Source organism: Lactuca sativa, chromosome 5, assembly GCF_002870075.4.
Source record: "Lactuca sativa cultivar Salinas chromosome 5, Lsat_Salinas_v11, whole genome shotgun sequence".
Taxonomy (NCBI): Eukaryota; Viridiplantae; Streptophyta; class Magnoliopsida; order Asterales; family Asteraceae; genus Lactuca; species Lactuca sativa.
This window is the reverse complement of record NC_056627.2, coordinates 277,437,924-277,458,513: the sequence shown is the minus strand read 5'-3', so window position 1 is coordinate 277,458,513 and position 20,590 is coordinate 277,437,924. Positions and strand designations below refer to the sequence as shown.

Sequence of the window (20,590 nt, the reverse complement as noted above, 5' to 3'; positions counted from 1 at the left end):
ACCAATAGGCAATATCTGATTGTTGCCATCCATTACTACTTCATGCAATATGGTGCCTTTGTACTTTCCCTTCAGGTGGGCAGCATCCATAATAATATTTTTCTACAAAACCCTATGAAAGCATGTATATGCAACAATTTTGTAACAACCATGAATATATTACCAATATATTTTGTTTATAAGCACTATATATTTGCAAAGTTTTAAATTTAATTTATTTATTTACTGCACAACCAATAGCGAAAAAACAATACTCAAAGCGAACCTCAAAATCAGTTTGTATGTACGCCACAGTCGCAACATTATGTTTCTTCAAGTTGTGAAAATGAATTGAAAGTTTGGAGAAACTTTCTTCGGGGATCCTCTTCATCAATCCTTTAGAACATTATCTAGCTTGCCATACTTGTGAATAACTTAAATTATTTTGTAGCAACGAATTCATATCTCTAATTATATCTTTAGGACTCCAAACTCTCAAACTACATTGACCCAAAATGTCATGTATTATGGTTCCCACGACTTCACTATTTGTTTGCCTATGATTTGGGTGTATAAGTAATGAAGAACATTTTTTCTCATCATTAAACATATTAATTTCAAATATTTCAGTTCCTTTAATTACAATTGTATTTAAACGTCAATGGCGGTTTTCTTGCAAACAAACAACCTGGTACCGAGATTTGGTTGATTTTTCTACCTTAATCTGAAACTTTTCTTTAACGACTTTGAATTTAACAATAGATGCTAGGTTTTTTTTGGTGTTATAGGTTTGATTCACAAATATTTTATCATTCGGACCTAAACTTTGAAATGGTCCAGATTAAAGAATAGGTTCTGGACAATCAGGAATGGGAGGAATAAAATACCATGGGTTAAAAGCAATTTTTTTTGTTGCGTGTACTCATCTTCCAACCAACCTTCGTTTGATTTTTCATCAGATTATCGATCATCAAAATCAGGTACTTTTCCAAACTTTAATAAATTTTGTTGTTCTAATTTTGTCATGCACAAATTTGGTTCTTGATCATTATCTCATACAAAGTTATCAGGAACTGAAGCTCTCTTTTGATAACCCACTCCTACGTCATTTCCTCGTCTACATGAAAGGTTTCCACCGGATTGTCTTTCTCCACAGCCTCGACTACTTTTTGATCCAATAAATTGGTTGTTCTTCAACTTCACCACTGGTTGTTCTTCAACTTCTTCACCAAGCACCGAAAAATACAAATGCACTGTCTGATTTATTTAAAATATTACATGTCTCAGTTTAAATACATTTTATTCATCTACAAGCTCCATAACATACGCACAATCCAGGTGTTTAAAAGGAAAAGATATATGACTATTGAGCACACTTGCCTGATTTCTAACCATTTGTAATAACATATGATGGTCATAGTTAAGAGGAAGATTTAAATCAAAGTTTTTAACATTATTTCTAACATAAACCTCATCTCCATTAACCAACTACCACAACCCTCCCATACACAGAATAATAAAACTGATTCTTTCAATACACTCTCCATATGGATAATGAAAAAATGAGTTCTAATAATTAAAGCATTCACAAAAACGGGAAAAAGGGTTTCTAGTCAGTAAAAGTGTTAAAATACTGATAATACCATTAAAAAACGAAAAAAAAATGTCATTTGTTGTTCAAAATCGCTCCACCAACCATTTCTGCAGAAGAGTAATCGTTCCTCAGAGGTGTACATGCATTCCGTAGAGACCCTCTCAATGGAAATGTTGGAAAACATTTAATGCTTTCAGCTACCACTGCAGAGGCATATTCATTTCCAAAGAGGCATACTCATTTCCGCAGAGACATCGTCTGCAGAACAATGTAAAATCATGATTTTTTTTTTGTCTTTTTCCCTCACGTGTCCAACTCCATAGAGTATAAGGTCTTCCGCAAATACCCTCTCTGTGGAAGTTGTGGTCATTTAATAAACTTGTGTTTTTCATGGTCATTTATGATGGGTTTTGAGCATAACTACAACATATGTGTTCATGCAGCCCTAATTGCTTTGCATCTAAGTTTTTCACTAGTTGAACATGCAAATTGAATACCAAAGCAAAACCCGAGATCTAGCATATATAAATCGAAAATCACATAATAAAAGGGCTTTGATGTTTACCTTACTTGTTATGTAGTAATAACAAGAACACCTTGTAGATCCTTGACTCTTGAAAGCTTTGTGCCTCAAATGTTGCACCTCTAATGGCTTACAAACACCACTAGCAAGAGGATGAGAGGAGAGAGGAGGGAATCTTTCTGAACTTCGACTAGGGTTTGTAGCAATAATGCATTTTCCAAAAATCATATGAGGTGGGGTCTTTATATAGGTATGGGCTGCTAGGGTTTGCTAAAGGAAACCCTAATTTCCTGCTTAACGCTTAAGCGGCCCATGGACCCTTATTAAGGAGCCTTGGACGAAATCTATAGGGCCTCCCTATAGTTTTTGTCCACTTTATTCTAAGGAGTCCAGTAGCCTAGTTTTAGAACTATCAATGATTTGTATAACCCCTGTTCCTTTAATTGGTTTCTTTAATCCCAAAATTAATTCCAAATCAATTTCTAATTAAATGCTAATTAAATAACATGATCACTAATTAATATATTATTTTCATAATACATTAATAAATCAATTTATTATTCCAAATAATAAATTCACCCTCTCTTTCCAAAAGTCATCATGTCCAGTTGCTAGAGTGAAGGCAACCCAGAAGGACCATGCTACTATCAAATCAAATGAATACCAATTATAGTTATGGGCTTAGACACCTAATCCAATGTCACACCCCCAAACCAAGGATGGCGGAAACGTCCGGGGGTGGAGGACTTCATGTGTAGTATCACAACCATGAGTATAATAGTGCTCAAAGTAATTACAACCATCATAAATATAATTGAAAAAGTTACACCAAAGTATATGTTTACATGATTCGAATCAATTACATTATGATACAAAATGAACTGTTTGATGATTTATCGTCCCATCCCCAAAACGTTGTTGATTTCCTGTTTTCACTGAATTCCTGAGAATACAAGTAGTTTTGAAAAGTGTCAACACAAAGGTTGGTGAGTTCATAAGCTTTTGACAGTAAAAGTTTGAAAATCGATCTTTATAAGGAGATGTATGTTACCAAGAAAAATCCAATATTTTCCTTATAAAAGTTATGTAGTCCTAAATACCAGGACCGAAATGAACAAGTATTTGTCATACTTAAATATATAAATGTGGTTTTAAATTGGCGTAAAACCCTTTCTGATTTCAGAAAAATCCCGTAATGAATGATGTGTGGTCTTAAATACCAAGACTGAAAATATACCATAATATCTGTAATTATTGATATAAAAAGTGATTTTAAATTGACATAAAACCCCTTTTGATTTATGAAAATCCCTGTAAACTTTATGTTGTTAAATCCCTATGTGAGCCGCTATAATCATACTAATGACTGAATAAACCTGCCACGACGTTTCTCAGGCGTCGCGAAACTGAAATGACACTTGTCACCTCAGACCTGCCGGTCTAGCTATTGCAAGCAGCTCTGGTGTGGGTTTGTCAAACCCAATATAGATTTATACACAACTATCACGTTCTCCCTCCAGGAGACTCTGATTATAACTACCAGGAATTTAGATTCCGCACTCGGACGTACGGAAGAGATTGTTTCACAATTTAGGTTAACAAGTTTACGTGTGGTGTGCATGAGTGTAAAACCTTTTTCTGTGGGAATAAAACCTTCCGAAATGTGTTTGTTGTGTTAATGAAAACATAAACCATACCTATTATAGTTTATACCAAAACGTTTGTAATGTATAAGAACTCATTTATGAAAACGCATTTGTGTTATGAATCCAAAAACCGTGCTTATTATAGCTTAATATACGTGTTCTAAATGAATGAATAATCTTATCATGAATGACTAAGTTTTAGTTTATGATGATAAACTAACAAGGAAACACATTCAATATTTAGAACTTATTGTTATACACTTTGCTCAACATAATACAAAGTGTTATGAAATTTATATGCTCTTAACTAAATTTAACCTTCCTGTTCTGTTTTAGAAAAGTCATAGAAAAATCATACGAAGTCGAAAACTAAATCTGTAAATTCTGAGAGTTCCCAAAATATGTCTAGTTTACTCATAATTTTTATCATGATTTTTAATGACCTCCAACTTGGGTGAAATAGTCCATAATCACAGACTGGTCCGGATTGGTGTTTGAAATGATAGGGAGTTTTGTAAAAATCACCATAAATCGTAGAAAAATCGTATAGAGGTGTGCAAGTAGTCATTTTAAAGCTAAGAACTGGAGCTACTTACACCTAAAACATTTTTTCAAACAAAAATGTTTAAGTTGTCCAAAACATTCCGTGAATGGAGTCCAACTTTTCTGATGAAAGCTGTTAGAAAATTTTAGTTATGTTCTTGGTGTTTTAACTTGTATTCCCCCCCTAAAAACTTGAGAAAACATGAAAATGTAGGGGTATGAACTCACCTTGAGTGATTTCAGTAGATGGATGATGGAGAAAAGAAGTTCTCAACTCAAGAACACTTGGGAGGTGCTTGAAGATTCGAAGATCTACCACAAATATGACGATATTTGTGTAAGAAATCTATGATTGGAGTAGAAGGAAGTGTAAAAGTCATAAGGATAATGAACATACTCACCAAAAGTAGAAGGAAAGCCTTGGAAATCTCGAAATTGAGAGAGAAGAGTTGAGAGAAAAGTGTTTGATCTTGTGGCGAAAATGAGAGAAAATGAGTGAAGTGATGAGAGAGGGTGGATGTTCCAGCTCTAAGAACGTGGGAAATGGCTGGAAATGATGATAAAGTACATTAGCATGACTTAGGTATGGTGGAAGGACAAGGGGTTGTACCATGGAGGTATGGGGAGGTTGCTTGTGTCACGCACTAAGGCAAAGTCAACACTCCACCCATAAATCTTACCTACTAGATTTTATTCTTAGACAAGGATTTTCCCCAAAATATAATTAAAATATGAATATTTGGGGCTTATTATGTTAAAATATGAGTTTGTGAGAAAATCATGCGTTAAAATCTCGAAAAACAGGCTCAAAACGCTAAAGATATCGAAAATCGGGTGAAAACTGTCAAAATCCGAAGTTCTGGCCGAGGGTTCGGTCCTAGCCGCTAGAACCGAGAGCATGAGAAGGAACCGAGAGCAGGAGGAGGAACCGAGAGTGGGGCTCGGATGCGCAGGCTTGCTCCTCGGCTCAAGTCCTCGGATGCGCAGGTTCGCCTCTCGTATCGAAGTGGAGTCTCTTCTGACCGAAGGGGAGAAGGGGAGTCGAAAGTCAGGTTCGGTTTGGAATGATCAGGAGACCGAAATAAACAGAGCACTCGGTCCATTTCGGTTGAGAGGGTCTCGGCTCCTAAGAGGTTTCGGTTCCTGAGAGGGTTTCGGTTCCTTGAGAGAGGTTTCGGTTCCTAAGAGGAGTTTCGGCTCTTTAAGTCCGTTTTTCGCGTAGACTTCCATTTTTTTGGGCTGTTTTCGCCAAATTCGAGGGTCGGGATGCCCCGAGTGATTATAGAAAGTTGAGAGAGATTTTGAGAGAGATTTGGGATAGATTTGTCATACTTGGAGAGATTTGGCATACTTAGAGAGATTTGGGAGAGATTTAACATACTTGGAGAGATTTCTCATACAAAGAGAGATTTGGGAGAGATTTCACATTCTTGGAGAGATTTCTCATACAAAGAGAGTTTTGGGAGAGATTTCACATTCTTGGAGAGATTTGAGAGAGATTTCATATTCTTGGAGAGATTTATCATACAAAGAGAGTTTTGGGAGAGATTTCACATTCTTGGAGAGATTTGGGAGAGATTTCATATTCTTGGAGAGATTTCTCATACAAAGAGAGTTTTGGGAGAGATTTCACATACTTAGAGAGATTTGGGAGAGATTTCATATCTTGGAGAGATTCTCGATAAAGAGAGATGGAGTGAAAACAATTGAGAGAGGTTTTGTGTGTGGCCAATGCGAGTGTCCGGCTTCGCAATGCAAGGTCCGTAAACCCTGTTAAGCCTTTTTTAAGGATCTTACACACTCCCGATGAGTATGCAACATTGTTTTATCGGTTTGGCTCGCCACGTACCACAATTTTAGGTTAAGGAGATCTAGATGTACGCACTTTTCGATTTATGATCTCTCATTAGAATAGCGAGTTGTTTAGAAATTACATAACATAAACTCTAGTACCCATGGGCAAATTGAGTCGAATGGTTTGACTTGTTGACTTCAGTTGACTTTGACTTGACCGGAAATTGACGGTTGTCACATCATCCCCCCGTTAGAGGGAATTTCCTCCCGAAATTTGAATCTAGGCAAGGAGTAGGCATGAACAATCGAGCCAAGAAGTGGGGATACTTCCTAATCGACTGATTCGCGCACTCCCAAGTGACTCCAGGCCCTTGGTTAGTATTCCAGCGAACTTTCACTAATGAGAAGCAACGTTGTTGCATTCGCTTGACCTCTTGGTCCATGGTCACTACGGTTCTTCCACGAAGGTGAGGCTCTTGTGGAACTTGATCTCGTCGAGGGGAATTACAAGAGTCTCATCAGATAGATACTTTTGCAAGTTCGAGACATGTCGGGTAGAATGTACTTTACCAAGCTCGCGAGAGTAGATTCAAGTAGCGAGTTACAGGGCTGATTCTGACAAGAATCTTGAAAGGTATAATTATATGGGGTTTTGGCTTTCCACGCTTTCCGAAGCGTACTAGGCCTTCCCAGAGTGAGGCTTCCAGAGGAATTTGGTCTTTTATTCTAGAGTTCTAAAGGTTTCTTCCTCATGCTTCTCTTCCCAGTCAAGGGTTGTTCCCTTCAGGTTCAAAGTCGTAAGGGGGTTCTGTAATTTACGAGAAGTTCCAAAGGAGCTAAGACAGTAGGTCAGTGAGACCCAGAATTTTAGCGTATTCCTGCTGACGCCTTTGGTGCTGACTGTTTCTCAACGGTTTTGATCAATTGAAAGGGTCCTTAAGGATTTCCACATTGATAATGATGTGTCTTAGGAATTCGAGTCCTCAATTCCAAAACTCGTATCTAGAGAACTTCGGGTAAAGCTTCTCTGATCATATTGCTTTTGCGGTTTGTTGTAGCTGCTCTCCTTGGTTTCCTTCTTATTACGAGGGTAGATAAGCAAGTCATTTACAATGACAATGACTAACGGATCCTAGTAAGAATGGCATATCCTATAAATGTTGCGAGCGGGTTGGTCCTATCCGAGGGGTATCACTACGGACTTGTAGCGTCCGCATCGAATTTAGAGGATTGTCCTCGGACATCCTTCTCCAATACTCGCGACTGGTGATATTCAGACCTCAGGTCCAATTCCTGAAGGGTACCTCGTTCCTTGCGGTTGGTCGACCTATTCGTCTATGCGAGGTAGATAGTAAAGGTTTCTACTGGAGATATTGTCGGGGCCTTTGAGGTCGATGAAACTACGAGAAATTTGTCTTTCTATTTGAAGAATAAGACCGGAGCTCTCCAGGGTGAGAAGCTTGGTTCCTCAATTTCATTGTTGAGTAGCTCGATAGGTTTGACCTGACAGTTCTTGTAGCTTTGTAGGAAGCATGTGGGTTTGGTTTACGTGACTAGGCCTTTTCGGATGGTAGGACATTTACTCGTCCCTCTGGGAAACCTTGGCCCGAAGTTCATGGCAGGACTCGTACCTGGTCCATCAATCATTAACTTGCGCATATAGGTCGTATGTGCTTAAGATTGGCAAGACAGTTGGATGGGTGACTCTGCCCCAAGTCCACAACCAGACATGGAACAAGAAATAGGACGAAAGCACACATCCAATATCCGTAGAATCTTAATTATACATTATCCTCGCGTATACACGTAGTAGTGGTAGACTAACCGTATCCGTCCCAAGCTTTTGTGCTTGAATCTTGTCTGTTACGCGTGACATTCCCGAAGGTCTCCTGAAAATACTTATGATAAGGTTTCTGGAAGTATAACACTCCTCTAGTGCGTGTTTTGGGGGGTTTCACATCGAAGGATGACCCGAAGGTCCGTGCTGGACGCGTTTATGGGAGACAAAGGTTTCGATATTCGGTGGGTTAGGTGAAGGGTCCTTTCATAGTCGTTAAATTGGAAAGATGAGAACTATACCAATCGAAATTGAATGGTGACAACAATATCTCTTTAGGTAAAACATGTGTTAAGTTGTATTCGTATGAAGTGCTCATTAGAGTGATAGGGTATCTTGTGTTTCTTTTCAGTGGGTTCCGTTTGTTCGATATTATTATTACTATAGATGATTCATACCACAGTGTCTAGCACTGGTAGTAGGTGTATTTCGATAGCCAGTAATGATACTTGATATCATGATCCCTGACAGGTCTCCCTACGATCAAGCGGTATATGAACGTCGTATGAAATTTGATGTTGGGGAAATCGTCGAGTGGGTGGCCCCACTCAATTCCTACTACTAGACATGGACTAGGAGTCAGGATGGAATTATTTGTTTCAAGACTTCAGTATTTTGATTATAATTAACCCCGATGTATGTACAAAGTCATCACATCTTACAGGTAATGATCCTAAGGTCATATATGAATGTCTTTGGTTTGATTTGAACGAGAGAGTATTTTAACTACTTTTTAGAAAGGCGGTGACTTTAGCAAGCATACCGAATTCATTACAAACATATGGTACTTAAACGTTTTTGTCGTTGGAAACATTACAAAAGTCCTAATATGGTTCCCTGCTGCTCCTGCTGGTGTGTTCATCACACTCCTCCTGCTCCCCCGTCATTCTTCTCGGTTGGACACTCTCTCTTGAAGTGTCCCGTTTCACCGCATAAGTAGCATACTGGGTCTACCTTGGTGCTGGTGATTGAAGGGAGATGCTGGGTCGGGGCCTTACAGAAACGGAAGGTATGTCCTTTCATGTTGCAGTTATTACATTGTAAAATTCGTCAAGCTCCTGTGTGATGGTAGTTACACTTCGGGAGTGATCCCTTATATGGTCTGGCCGGCGTTTGGATGACAGACCCCATGGCTAGTGTCGAGGCATGAGTCGTGACTACTGTTGTAATTGTAGGGGTGGCCATGGGTTGTTGTCTTTTAGTGGATCTTTGAGATTGGTGGTGCTCTTTCATGTTCCAAAACTTTCTCTTCTTGTTCGTAGGTTTGTGGCCTGAGGCATTTTCATTGATGGTCGCCCACTGATGTTCTTGATTCTTATCGCAGTTAGTATTTCTGACTGCATTTCCACGCCTGCTGGCGGGGTTAGCATTGAGCTGCACCATGATGGCTGCTACGGCTGTCGTGACCGTAGCTTGAAAAGTAGCAGAGTCTATCTGCAGGGTTGGCGCCTTGCTAGTTGGTTGGTTTCCCCTTGGTGAAGACATAGCTCTGTTCCATGATGAAAAACGACTTCGTTAGTGGGGATAATTATCTTAAGTGCATTCTTACGATTTATATTTACGCATATAAATTTTTGCACATTACGGTACTATTCTTAGTGTTTCCGCTAACGTTCTTGAAATGGAGTTATGGCAATGGGTAGGAGTAGGTTTCATACGGGCGTTAAGCTTTACTCATCTTAGAATCATGTTTGTCCGAACACGCTTGGCTGAGGAGTTTTGATGGGACCCGGTGCATTAGTGCTGGTATGATCGCACCTATAGGTCTATGAAGAAGGAACTTCTCAACAAAATGTTTAAGGGTGAGATGATAATGAGTTTTTAGAATGGCTATACGTCGCGAGTTTCTAAATAAGTTTATCTTATCAATTTGTAACGCAATTCGGTCGTTAACGGTGTTCTGAAAACAATTCATAGCGAGATTCTTTATATGGTATATTCATGTATTTCAGTAGTTCTGTATCCAAGTGAAACCTTGTAACTTGACCCAAGCTAGGTCCTTATTATGACCAATTGAAGTATGCTTAGTTATATAACTAAGACTAAATAGACCTTCGAGTCTGTTAGGTATATCCTATGCCCATCATGTTAATATGATTCTAGTAATTCTGGTTTCAGCTAAAAATTTTGACCTAGCTGTAGGTTTGCCTCACATCCGCGCATGGAAAAGTTTTGATAGCAACTAGATCCCTCGTTTAGTATGACCGCTTAAATCCCAGTGTCGTGCTTACGCCTACAATAGAGTAGCACCAACGCATACCCACGAACCTAATTTACAAGGTCTTGTGAGCGGTCTGAATTCTACTTACGACGATCCGTCCCTTGCGATGCCTGAGGCAAAGTCGATGCACCTTGCAACTCTGTCAATCGATGCTTGGCTGCAATCCTCCTCTCTTTGAATGTCGTGTGTCTACCCCGTTACTCTCTTGCCTCTGCCTGAGTGGCGATAAGGTCCTAAACAGAGAGTTGGTCTCCGAAATAGTAGTCTCTTTTCGAGTCTCGGGTACATGAGACAGTAGGGCCTGTAGTAGCGCGCAGTTTCCGAACTTAGGTTGTAGTCTACCTGCTTTAATCCCCGATGTTCGCGATCTGTCGGGTCTTAGCCGGGAGGGCTCTGTCAGTCGATCCCCCGTAGTTGAGGTCATAGCACCCTCGTTGGTCTCCACATGGTGGTTGTTGTCATTGCTGTCGACATTCAACCCTTGATCACGATTGCCCAACGGGGCACAGGTTCGATGTAGTCGAAACGGTTCACGGAAACCCTTGCTATGCATAGAGGATTGATTACCTCCGGTTTCGCTTCTGATTCTCCTCATAACCATTCACCATTTCTCGGTTCGGATTGGGAAAGTAGGTGTCGTCCGGTAAGTAGGATTTTACTATGTTGTACGTGCGAGAATAGGAGTGGAAGAGATAATTACTAGGCGTCTAACTCTATAATTAATTACTTATAGGGGTGATCCTTATTAGTTACTTCTATAATGACATAGTGCATACTAATTACATATAACAAGATATGATAGACCTTCGAATAAGTGATCCTACCCTAGATCCACATCCAAACAAGGAAAAGGAAGTAAGGCAATGACCACAAATTCTAAGTCTATGATTTCTAAGTTATATAATATCTTAGGGTATCCACTTAGGGACTATATACCTATTATTAAGGATCTAATTAGTTTTCATATAAGTTATGATATTACAAAATACTCCTATAGTATTTTAAACTCGTGTTCTATTCTAATGTTCTCATTGTGGTAGTGTTGGTAAGTATTTAGACTTGTTGCCATATCACAACCATTCTTGGGCATGTGCTAATCACTCCTCGGACTAGCATAGTTGATCAGGCTATGCCATTCCCAAGACTGATCATACACCCCCGAGCTTACCTGTGATATTCAACAATCGTTACTTTTGTTTTGTTAGAGAATGATGCTGACCTTAATATGTATGCATGCATGTATACTTTTAATAGGAAATTATTTATTTCTAAAAGTATGATTGTATTGAAAACTTTAAATCAGAGACTTTTAGTCCCAATGCATTTATAGTTTGTATATCTTATGTGGTTCGATATACTGAGTTCACTATAAACAATGCTCTGATACCAATCTGTCACACCCCCAAACCAAGGATGGCGGAAACGTCCGGGGGTGGAGGACTTCATGTGTAGTATCACAACCATGAGTATAATAGTGCTCAAAGTAATTACAACCATCATAAATATAATTGAAAAAGTTACACCAAAGTATATGTTTACATGATTCGAATCAATTACATTATGATACAAAATGAACTGTTTGATTATTTATCGTCCCATCCTCAAAACGTTGTTGATTTCCTGTTTTCACTGAATTCCTGAGAATACAAGTAGTTTTGAAAAGTGTCAACACAAAGGTTGGTGAGTTCATAAGCTTTTGACAGTAAAAGTTTGAAAATCGATCTTTGTAAGGAGATGTATGTTACCAAGAAAAATCCAATATTTTCCTTATAAAAGTTATGTAGTCCTAAATACCAGGACCGAAATGAACAAGTATTTGTCATACTTAAAGATATAAATGTGGTTTTAAATTGGCGTAAAACCCTTTCTGATTTCAGAAAAATCCCGTAATGAATGATGTGTGGTCTTAAATACCAAGACTGAAAATATACCATAATATCTGTAATTATTGATATAAAAAGTGATTTTAAATTGACATAAAACCCCTTTTGATTTATGAAAATCCCTGTAAACTTTATGTTGTTAAATCCCTATGTGAGCCGCTATAATCATACTAATGACTGAATAAACCTGCCACGACGTTTCTCAGGCGTCGCGAAACTGAAATGACACTTGTCACCTCAGACCTGCCGGTCTAGCTATTGCAAGCAGCTCTGGTGTGGGTTTGTCAAACCCAATATAGATTTATACACAACTATCACGTTCTCCCTCCAGGAGACTCTGATTATAACTACCAGGAATTTAGATTCCGCACTCGGACGTACGGAAGAGATTGTTTCACAATTTAGGTTAACAAGTTTACGTGTGGTGTGCATGAGTGTAAAACCTTTTTCTGTGGGAATAAAACCTTCCGAAATGTGTTTGTTGTGTTAATGGAAACATAAACCATACCTATTATAGTTTATACCAAAACGTTTGTAATGTATAAGAACTCATTTATGAAAACGCATTTGTGTTATGAATCCAAAAACCGTGCTTATTATAGCTTAATATACGTGTTCTAAATGAATGAATAATCTTATCATGAATGACTAAGTTTTAGTTTATGATGATAAACTAACAAGGAAACACATTCAATATTTAGAACTTATTGTTATACACTTTGCTCAACATAATACAAAGTGTTATGAAATTTATATGCTCTTAACTAAATTTAACCTTCCTGTTCTGTTTTAGAAAAGTCATAGAAAAATCATACGAAGTCGAAAACTAAATCTGTAAATTCTGAGAGTTCCCAAAATATGTCTAGTTTACTCATAATTTTTATCATGATTTTTAATGACCTCCAACTTGGGTGAAATAGTCCATAATCACAGACTGGTCCGGATTGGTGTTTGAAATGATAGGGAGTTTTGTAAAAATCACCATAAATCGTAGAAAAATCGTATAGAGGTGTGCAAGTAGTCATTTTAAAGCTAAGAACTGGAGCTACTTACACCTAAAACATTTTTTCAAACAAAAATGTTTAAGTTGTCCAAAACATTCCGTGAATGGAGTCCAACTTTTCTGATGAAAGCTGTTAGAAAATTTTAGTTATGTTCTTGGTGTTTTAACTTGTATTCCCCCCCTAAAAACTTGAGAAAACATGAAAATGTAGGGGTATGAACTCACCTTGAGTGATTTCAGTAGATGGATGATGGAGAAAAGAAGTTCTCAACTCAAGAACACTTGGGAGGTGCTTGAAGATTCGAAGATCTACCACAAATATGACGATATTTGTGTAAGAAATCTATGATTGGAGTAGAAGGAAGTGTAAAAGTCATAAGGATAATGAACATACTCACCAAAAGTAGAAGGAAAGCCTTGGAAATCTCGAAATTGAGAGAGAAGAGTTGAGAGAAAAGTGTTTGATCTTGTGGCGAAAATGAGAGAAAATGAGTGAAGTGATGAGAGAGGGTGGATGTTCCAGCTCTAAGAACGTGGGAAATGGCTGGAAATGATGATAAAGTACATTAGCATGACTTAGGTATGGTGGAAGGACAAGGGGTTGTACCATGGAGGTATGGGGAGGTTGCTTGTGTCACGCACTAAGGCAAAGTCAACACTCCACCCATAAATCTTACCTACTAGATTTTATTCTTAGACAAGGATTTTCCCCAAAATATAATTAAAATATGAATATTTGGGGCTTATTATGTTAAAATATGAGTTTGTGAGAAAATCATGCGTTAAAATCTCGAAAAACAGGCTCAAAACGCTAAAGATATCGAAAATCGGGTGAAAACTGTCAAAATCCGAAGTTCTGGCCGAGGGTTCGGTCCTAGCCGCTAGAACCGAGAGCATGAGAAGGAACCGAGAGCAGGAGGAGGAACCGAGAGTGGGGCTCGGATGCGCAGGCTTGCTCCTCGGCTCAAGTCCTCGGATGCGCAGGTTCGCCTCTCGTACCGAAGTGGAGTCTCTTCTGACCGAAGGGGAGAAGGGGAGTCGAAAGTCAGGTTCGGTTTGGAATGATCAGGAGACCGAAATAAACAGAGCACTTGGTCCATTTCGGTTGAGAGGGTCTCGGCTCCTAAGAGGTTTCGGTTCCTGAGAGGGTTTCGGTTCCTTGAGAGGGGTTTCGGTTCCTAAGAGGAGTTTCGGCTCTTTAAGTCCGTTTTTCGCGTAGACTTCCATTTTTTTGGGCTGTTTTCGCCAAATTCGAGGGTCGGGATGCCCCGAGTGATTATAGAAAGTTGAGAGAGATTTTGAGAGAGATTTGGGATAGATTTGTCATACTTGGAGAGATTTGGCATACTTAGAGAGATTTGGGAGAGATTTAACATACTTGGAGAGATTTCTCATACAAAGAGAGATTTGGGAGAGATTTCACATTCTTGGAGAGATTTCTCATACAAAGAGAGTTTTGGGAGAGATTTCACATTCTTGGAGAGATTTGAGAGAGATTTCATATTCTTGGAGAGATTTATCATACAAAGAGAGTTTTGGGAGAGATTTCACATTCTTGGAGAGATTTGGGAGAGATTTCATATTCTTGGAGAGATTTCTCATACAAAGAGAGTTTTGGGAGAGATTTCACATACTTAGAGAGATTTAGGAGAGATTTCATATCTTGGAGAGATTCTCGATAAAGAGAGATAGAGTGAAAACAATTGAGAGAGGTTTTGTGTGTGGCCAATGCGAGTGTCCGGCTTCGCAATGCAAGGTCCGTAAACCCTGTTAAGCCTTTTTTAAGGATCTTACACACTCCCGATGAGTATGCAACATTGTTTTATCGGTTTGGCTCGCCACGTACCACAGTTTTAGGTTAAGGAGATCTAGATGTACGCACTTTTCGATTTATGATCTCTCATTAGAATAGCGAGTTGTTTAGAAATTACATAACATAAACTCTAGTACCCATGGGTAAATTGAGTCGAATGGTTTGACTTGTTGACTTCAGTTGACTTTGACTTGACCGGAAATTGACGGTTGTCACATCCAATAGTCTCCCACTTGGATAAGTCTAATAACTATAGTTGCAAGTACGACTTCAAAATTTGACTAGCAATCGTAGCTTTAAAAAGTCGTTGTCGAACTCTAACCTAGTCAGTTACAAGTCTTAAGATAAGGGATCATATAATCTTTCGCTGCAAGATATCATGTGGGTGAAGACTTGGAAAAAATCATTCTCATTGTCCAACATTTTGTTTCTCGATTTCTGATTTGTATGACAAAGAACTTAATTGGACACATCACTTCAGTCCTGACCAAGCCCGACACATAAGTCAACACAAAATCATCGAGGGGCCCAAGATATCGCTTTTACCCCTTGGGATAAAAGGAAAAGATAAACTTTGACTTATATGCTTGTACTATTTACTCATCAAATCATACATAACAATACGTTTTATAACATCAAGTTACTAATGCGTTTACGCATTATCAATGCACAACCAACTCGTAAACAACAACTCATATATCTCTGTTTAAAGATTATACGATATTATCATCTCATAATTACTCGTGATAAATTCCATGAAGTAATTCTATGAGCATGTGTTTAATACAATACTTAAATCCCCATTTTATGAGTACTCAGGAACGTTGCAACAAACATTTGCTAAGTCTAAACACTTAGAAAACCTACAAGCCAATTGATGACAGTCTTAATTCAATACTTACTTCCAATGTATGATCGACTGTGGATAATTTGAATAATATAATTATTCTGGAAGTAAAACATGCAAAGTTGAAACACAAAAAAAATGACATAAGATAGTAAACAATTCTCATAAATAAATCTCCATTACTTAATCATCAAATGTCAATTACATTTATATTGTTACAAGTTTCTAAAATATCTATCTAATTACTAAAACTAATATCGTCCTTCATACCACTGCTCCTTGCATGTTGAACATGCTTAATCCTACTTAGACCCTTAGTGAGGGGATCGGCAGGATTATCTTTTGAAGATACCCTTTTTTTACTTCGAGGAGTCCTTCTTCTACCCGATGTCTGATAAAGTGGTATTTTATGTCGATATGTATGGATCTTCCATGATCCTTTGGTTCCTTGGTCAAGGAAACCGCTCCTTCATTATCGCAGAAAATCTCCATGGGCTCCTTTATAGTTCGTACAACTCCAAGGTCTCCAATGAAGTTCTTCAACCATATTGCCTCTTTTGACGCTTCATTGGAATATATATATATATACATACACACACACACACATATATATACATATATATATATATATATATATATATATATATATATATATACTCTGACTCATATGTTGAATCAACCATGGTCTCCTGCTTGGAACTTTTCCAAGTCACTACTCCTCCATTGAGTGTAAACACCCAACCAGACTAAGAACAGAAATTGTCTCAGTCTGTCTGAAAACTGGCGTCACTATAACAAGTAACTCTCAAGTCATCACTGCCACGAAGAACAAGGACACATTCCTTAGTTCTTTACAGATACTTAAGAACGTTCTTGACTGCTATCAACATAGCTTTACCTGGGTCCCCTTGATATCGACTTACCATGCTCAAAGCAAAAGCCACATCAGGGCGAGTACATGTCGTGGCATACATGATCGTGCCAACGACAGAAGCATATGGAACTTGACTCATTTCTGCTATCTCGGCATCGGTACTCGGACTCTGAATCATATTAACTTGGTGTTGCTCTGGATATGTAATTCTCCTTTCTTGGAATTCTCCATGCTAAAACACTTCAACACTTTATCCAAGTAAGTAATTTGACTAATTCCAACTAGTCTTCTACTCCTATTTCTCAAAATTGTTATTCCCATAATATAAGCAGCCTCTCCTAGATCCTTCATAGCGAAACACTTTCCAAGCCATGACTTAACTTCCTACAAGGTTGGAACGTCGTTTCCTATGAGCAGTACGTCATCAACATACACTACTTGAAAGCTTACTATACTCCCAATAGCATTGACATATACACATGACTCATCCTCACTCCTAGAGAAACCAAACTTTTTGACTTTCTCATCGAAGAAAAGATTCCATCTGCGAGAAGCTTGCTTAAATCCATAGATTGACTTCTCAACCTTACACACTCTATGGGGTACTTAGCATCCACAAAACCCTTTGGCTGACTCATGTAAACATCTTCAGCCAACTTTCCATTAAGGAAAGCGGTTGTGACATCCATCTGCCATATTTCATAATCATGAAACGCAGCTATGCCTAACATAACCCAAATAGATTTTATCTTAGCCACCGGTTTGAGTAAAGCCCTTCGCAACCAGCCGTGCCTTGAACATGTGTACCTTTCCATCCATATCAATCTTCTTCTTGAAGATCCATTTGCACCCAAATGTCTTACGACTTGGTACATTGTCAACCAAGTTCCAAACTTTATTGCCCTACATGGACTGGATCTCGCTGTCCGTTGCCTCTTTCCGTTTAGCAGACTCAGGGCCCGCCACGGATTCCTTGTAGCTAGAAGGCTCATCCAAATTTACCAATGTACTATCACTGATAAACATATCACCATCCGTACTAATATGAAAACCATAAAACTCTAGTGTCATTCTAACTCAAGTGGAACTCCTAAGAGGTAACGAATCGTCAATAGGTTCAACATGAATTTCTTCCTCGGGTTGAGTGCTAGTGTTATAGGTTCCTTCATCGCTTGACTCTTGAATCTCTTCAAGATCAATTATACTTCCACTGTCCTCTTTGCATATGAGTTCCCTACGGCGGAAAACTCCCCTTCGTGCTACGATGACCATGTTCTCACTAGGTCTATAGAACAAGTATCCAAAGGACTTCTGTAGGTAGCCTATGAAAATACATCGCTCACTTCGAGGTTCAAGATTGTTGTCAGTCACTCGTCTAACAAAAGCTTCACAACCCCAAACCTTGATATGTGCTAACGAGGGAACCTTCCCTGTCCACATCTCGTGATGTGTTTTGGAAAACTTCTTTGTTGGGACTAGATTAAGGATATGGGCGGCAGTCTCTAAGGCATACCCCCAGAACGATATCAGAAGCAAATCTTGACACATCATGGAACGAACCATGTCCAACAAGGTTCGATTATGCCTCTTAGATACACCATTAATTCGTGGTTTCCTGGGAGGTGTCAATTTTGAAACAATTCCACATTCCTTGAGGTAGTCGTGGAACTCGTTACTAAGATACTCACCACCTCTATCAGATTTAAGCATCTTGATCTTCTTGCCTAGTTGATTTTCGACTTCATGTTTAAACTCTTTGAACTTTTCAAAGGTTTTTGACTTATGCTTGATTTATTAGATATATCCATATCTGCTATAATCATCAGTAAAATTAACATAAAATCGATTTGCATCCCTTGTGGTGGATCTAAAGGACCCACACACATCAGTGTGTATGAGATCCAACAATCCCTCACCTCTTTCACAAAAACCTGTGAAAGGTGATTTAGTCATCTTTCCAAGCAAAGAAGACTCTCATGTATCATCCGACCTTAGGTCAAATGATTCCAACACTCTATCCTTTTGGAGTTGGGCAATGCGTTTCTTGTTGACATGTCCAAGATGACAATGCCACAAGCATGCTTTGTCTAAACCATTAGATGAATCAATATGCAATACACTATTTCTTAAATTGTCTACAACCATCACATTTTCATATACACCATCACAAGGCAATGCATCAAAATAAAATACACCATTATAATAAGCATTAATAGATCCATTCTCATTATTAAAAGAATATCTAAAACTTTGTCTGTACAAACCATGAAAAGAAATAATATTCCTTGTCATTTCTGACGAGTAGCAACAATTATTCAAGTCTAAACACAACCCACTACTAAGCATTAAAGAATAAACATCTATCTTAGTAACATGTGACGATCTCCTATTGCCCATTATCAGGTTCATCTTCCCAAGCTCCACATTCCTACTCTCTTTTAGTCTCTACAAGTCAGAGCAAATGTGAAAACCACATCTTGTATCAAGGACCCAAGAATTCGAATGCGATGAGTTTTTAGAAAAACTAGTGTAAATACCTGCCAATGTAGGCTTGATCTTGCCATCCTTAATGTCCTGCGGGTACTTGGGGCAACTTCTCTTCCAATGCCCTTTGTCTTGGTAGTAGACGCACGTTGCTTCTTTTGGATATGAGGCAAGAGGAACAGAACTGGTTTTTCCTTTGGGTCCACTACTAGAAGACCCATCATGAGACTTTTCCTTCCATCTTTGCTTTGGGGGAGCTTTCCTCTTTTTCCCCTTTCCTTGTCCAATAGCCATGACTGGAGCAACAGTAGTAGGGAGAGTGAATTCAACAGCCTTTCCTTTCAATCCACTTTCAACAATTCTCAGTAATCCATGAAGTTTACTCAACGTGACTTACTTTTTGCTCAAATGATAAGTCATCTTGAACTGATCATAGAAAGGAGGTAAAGAGTGCAAGACTATGTCGATAACCAAATCTTCATCAAAGTTCACATTAAGCTTCAAGAGACGATCCACATAGCGCTGCATGTGTTGCAGGTGGATCGTGATGGACCATCCATCCTTTATCTTGGTGGTTATGAGTGACCTGAATATCTCATACCTTTCTTAACGTGCTCTTTGATGGTACTTCTCCATCAATTCCTTGCATATCTCATAATGACTATCTCATACTTTGGTAGCATCCTTTTAGTGGGCTCTATACTTAGCCATTTCTTCAGGAGTAGCTTGTGATTCATCTATCTCATTCAAATCTTTGTTGAGGACGTATTCCTTGTCTGCAAAATGCAAGGCCATTATGATGTTACAAATCCAATTATTAAAATTGGATCGATCGAATGTCACCTTGGCACAAATGCTCAAGAGCGAGAAAGTGTTGGAGGAACCGGAAGCGTTGTTTGAGGTAGACATATGCAAAAGAAGAAGGACAAGTTTTGATTAGATAAGGAATCCTTAATATAACACCCAAAATGAAATATTAAGGCTAGGACCCAACACAATAATTCACAATTCAGAAAAGGGATGTTGTAATCCAATTGTAAATTTTTTTAAGGTAGGTAAATGACGATTTACCAATTCCACCATGAAAACGAAATTTTAAATGAATTAGGTTTTAAATGAAATTCCAAGATCTTTTGAGATTCATTGAACTATTCAATGACATGTTAAATCTCGATTATGCCTTTTTCATTTGTGACTGGGATACCGAGGATCATAAACAAGGGGTGAATAACCATGAAAATTAGTTTGGTACTCTCGATGTCATTTATCACTTAATCAATGTGTCGGTTAAGCACACACGCTCCATTGATCAATGATAATTTACGAGCTACCCATTGCCACCCTTTGTTAATCCATGTTAATGTATCGGTTAACCACACATGCTCTACTAACGACTTTTACAAAGTGCAATGTGCAATTTCATGGATTAGCATCAAATTCACATTTTCCTAAAGTAACTAAGATTGGAAATTTATAAACATTTAGTTACCTTATATTTATCATTATACTTATTAATGAAAGATTAATGTCCTATCCTACCCGTTCGCTA

General features: G+C 38.4%; 1 protein-coding gene across 1 annotated transcript; it reads right to left on the bottom strand.

Moving 5' to 3' along the window:
* Positions 1-1,032: 1,032 nt before the first annotated feature.
* Positions 1,033-19,569, bottom strand: LOC128126023 (uncharacterized). The gene is made up of 5 exons (XM_052763719.1): positions 19,439-19,569; positions 19,095-19,390; positions 1,827-1,831; positions 1,360-1,467; positions 1,033-1,236 (listed from the first exon to the last, which is right to left on the bottom strand). The coding sequence occupies exons 1-5, from the start codon at positions 19,567-19,569 to the stop codon at positions 1,033-1,035; spliced, it is 744 nt and encodes a 247-aa protein (XP_052619679.1).
* Positions 19,570-20,590: the final 1,021 nt, after the last annotated feature.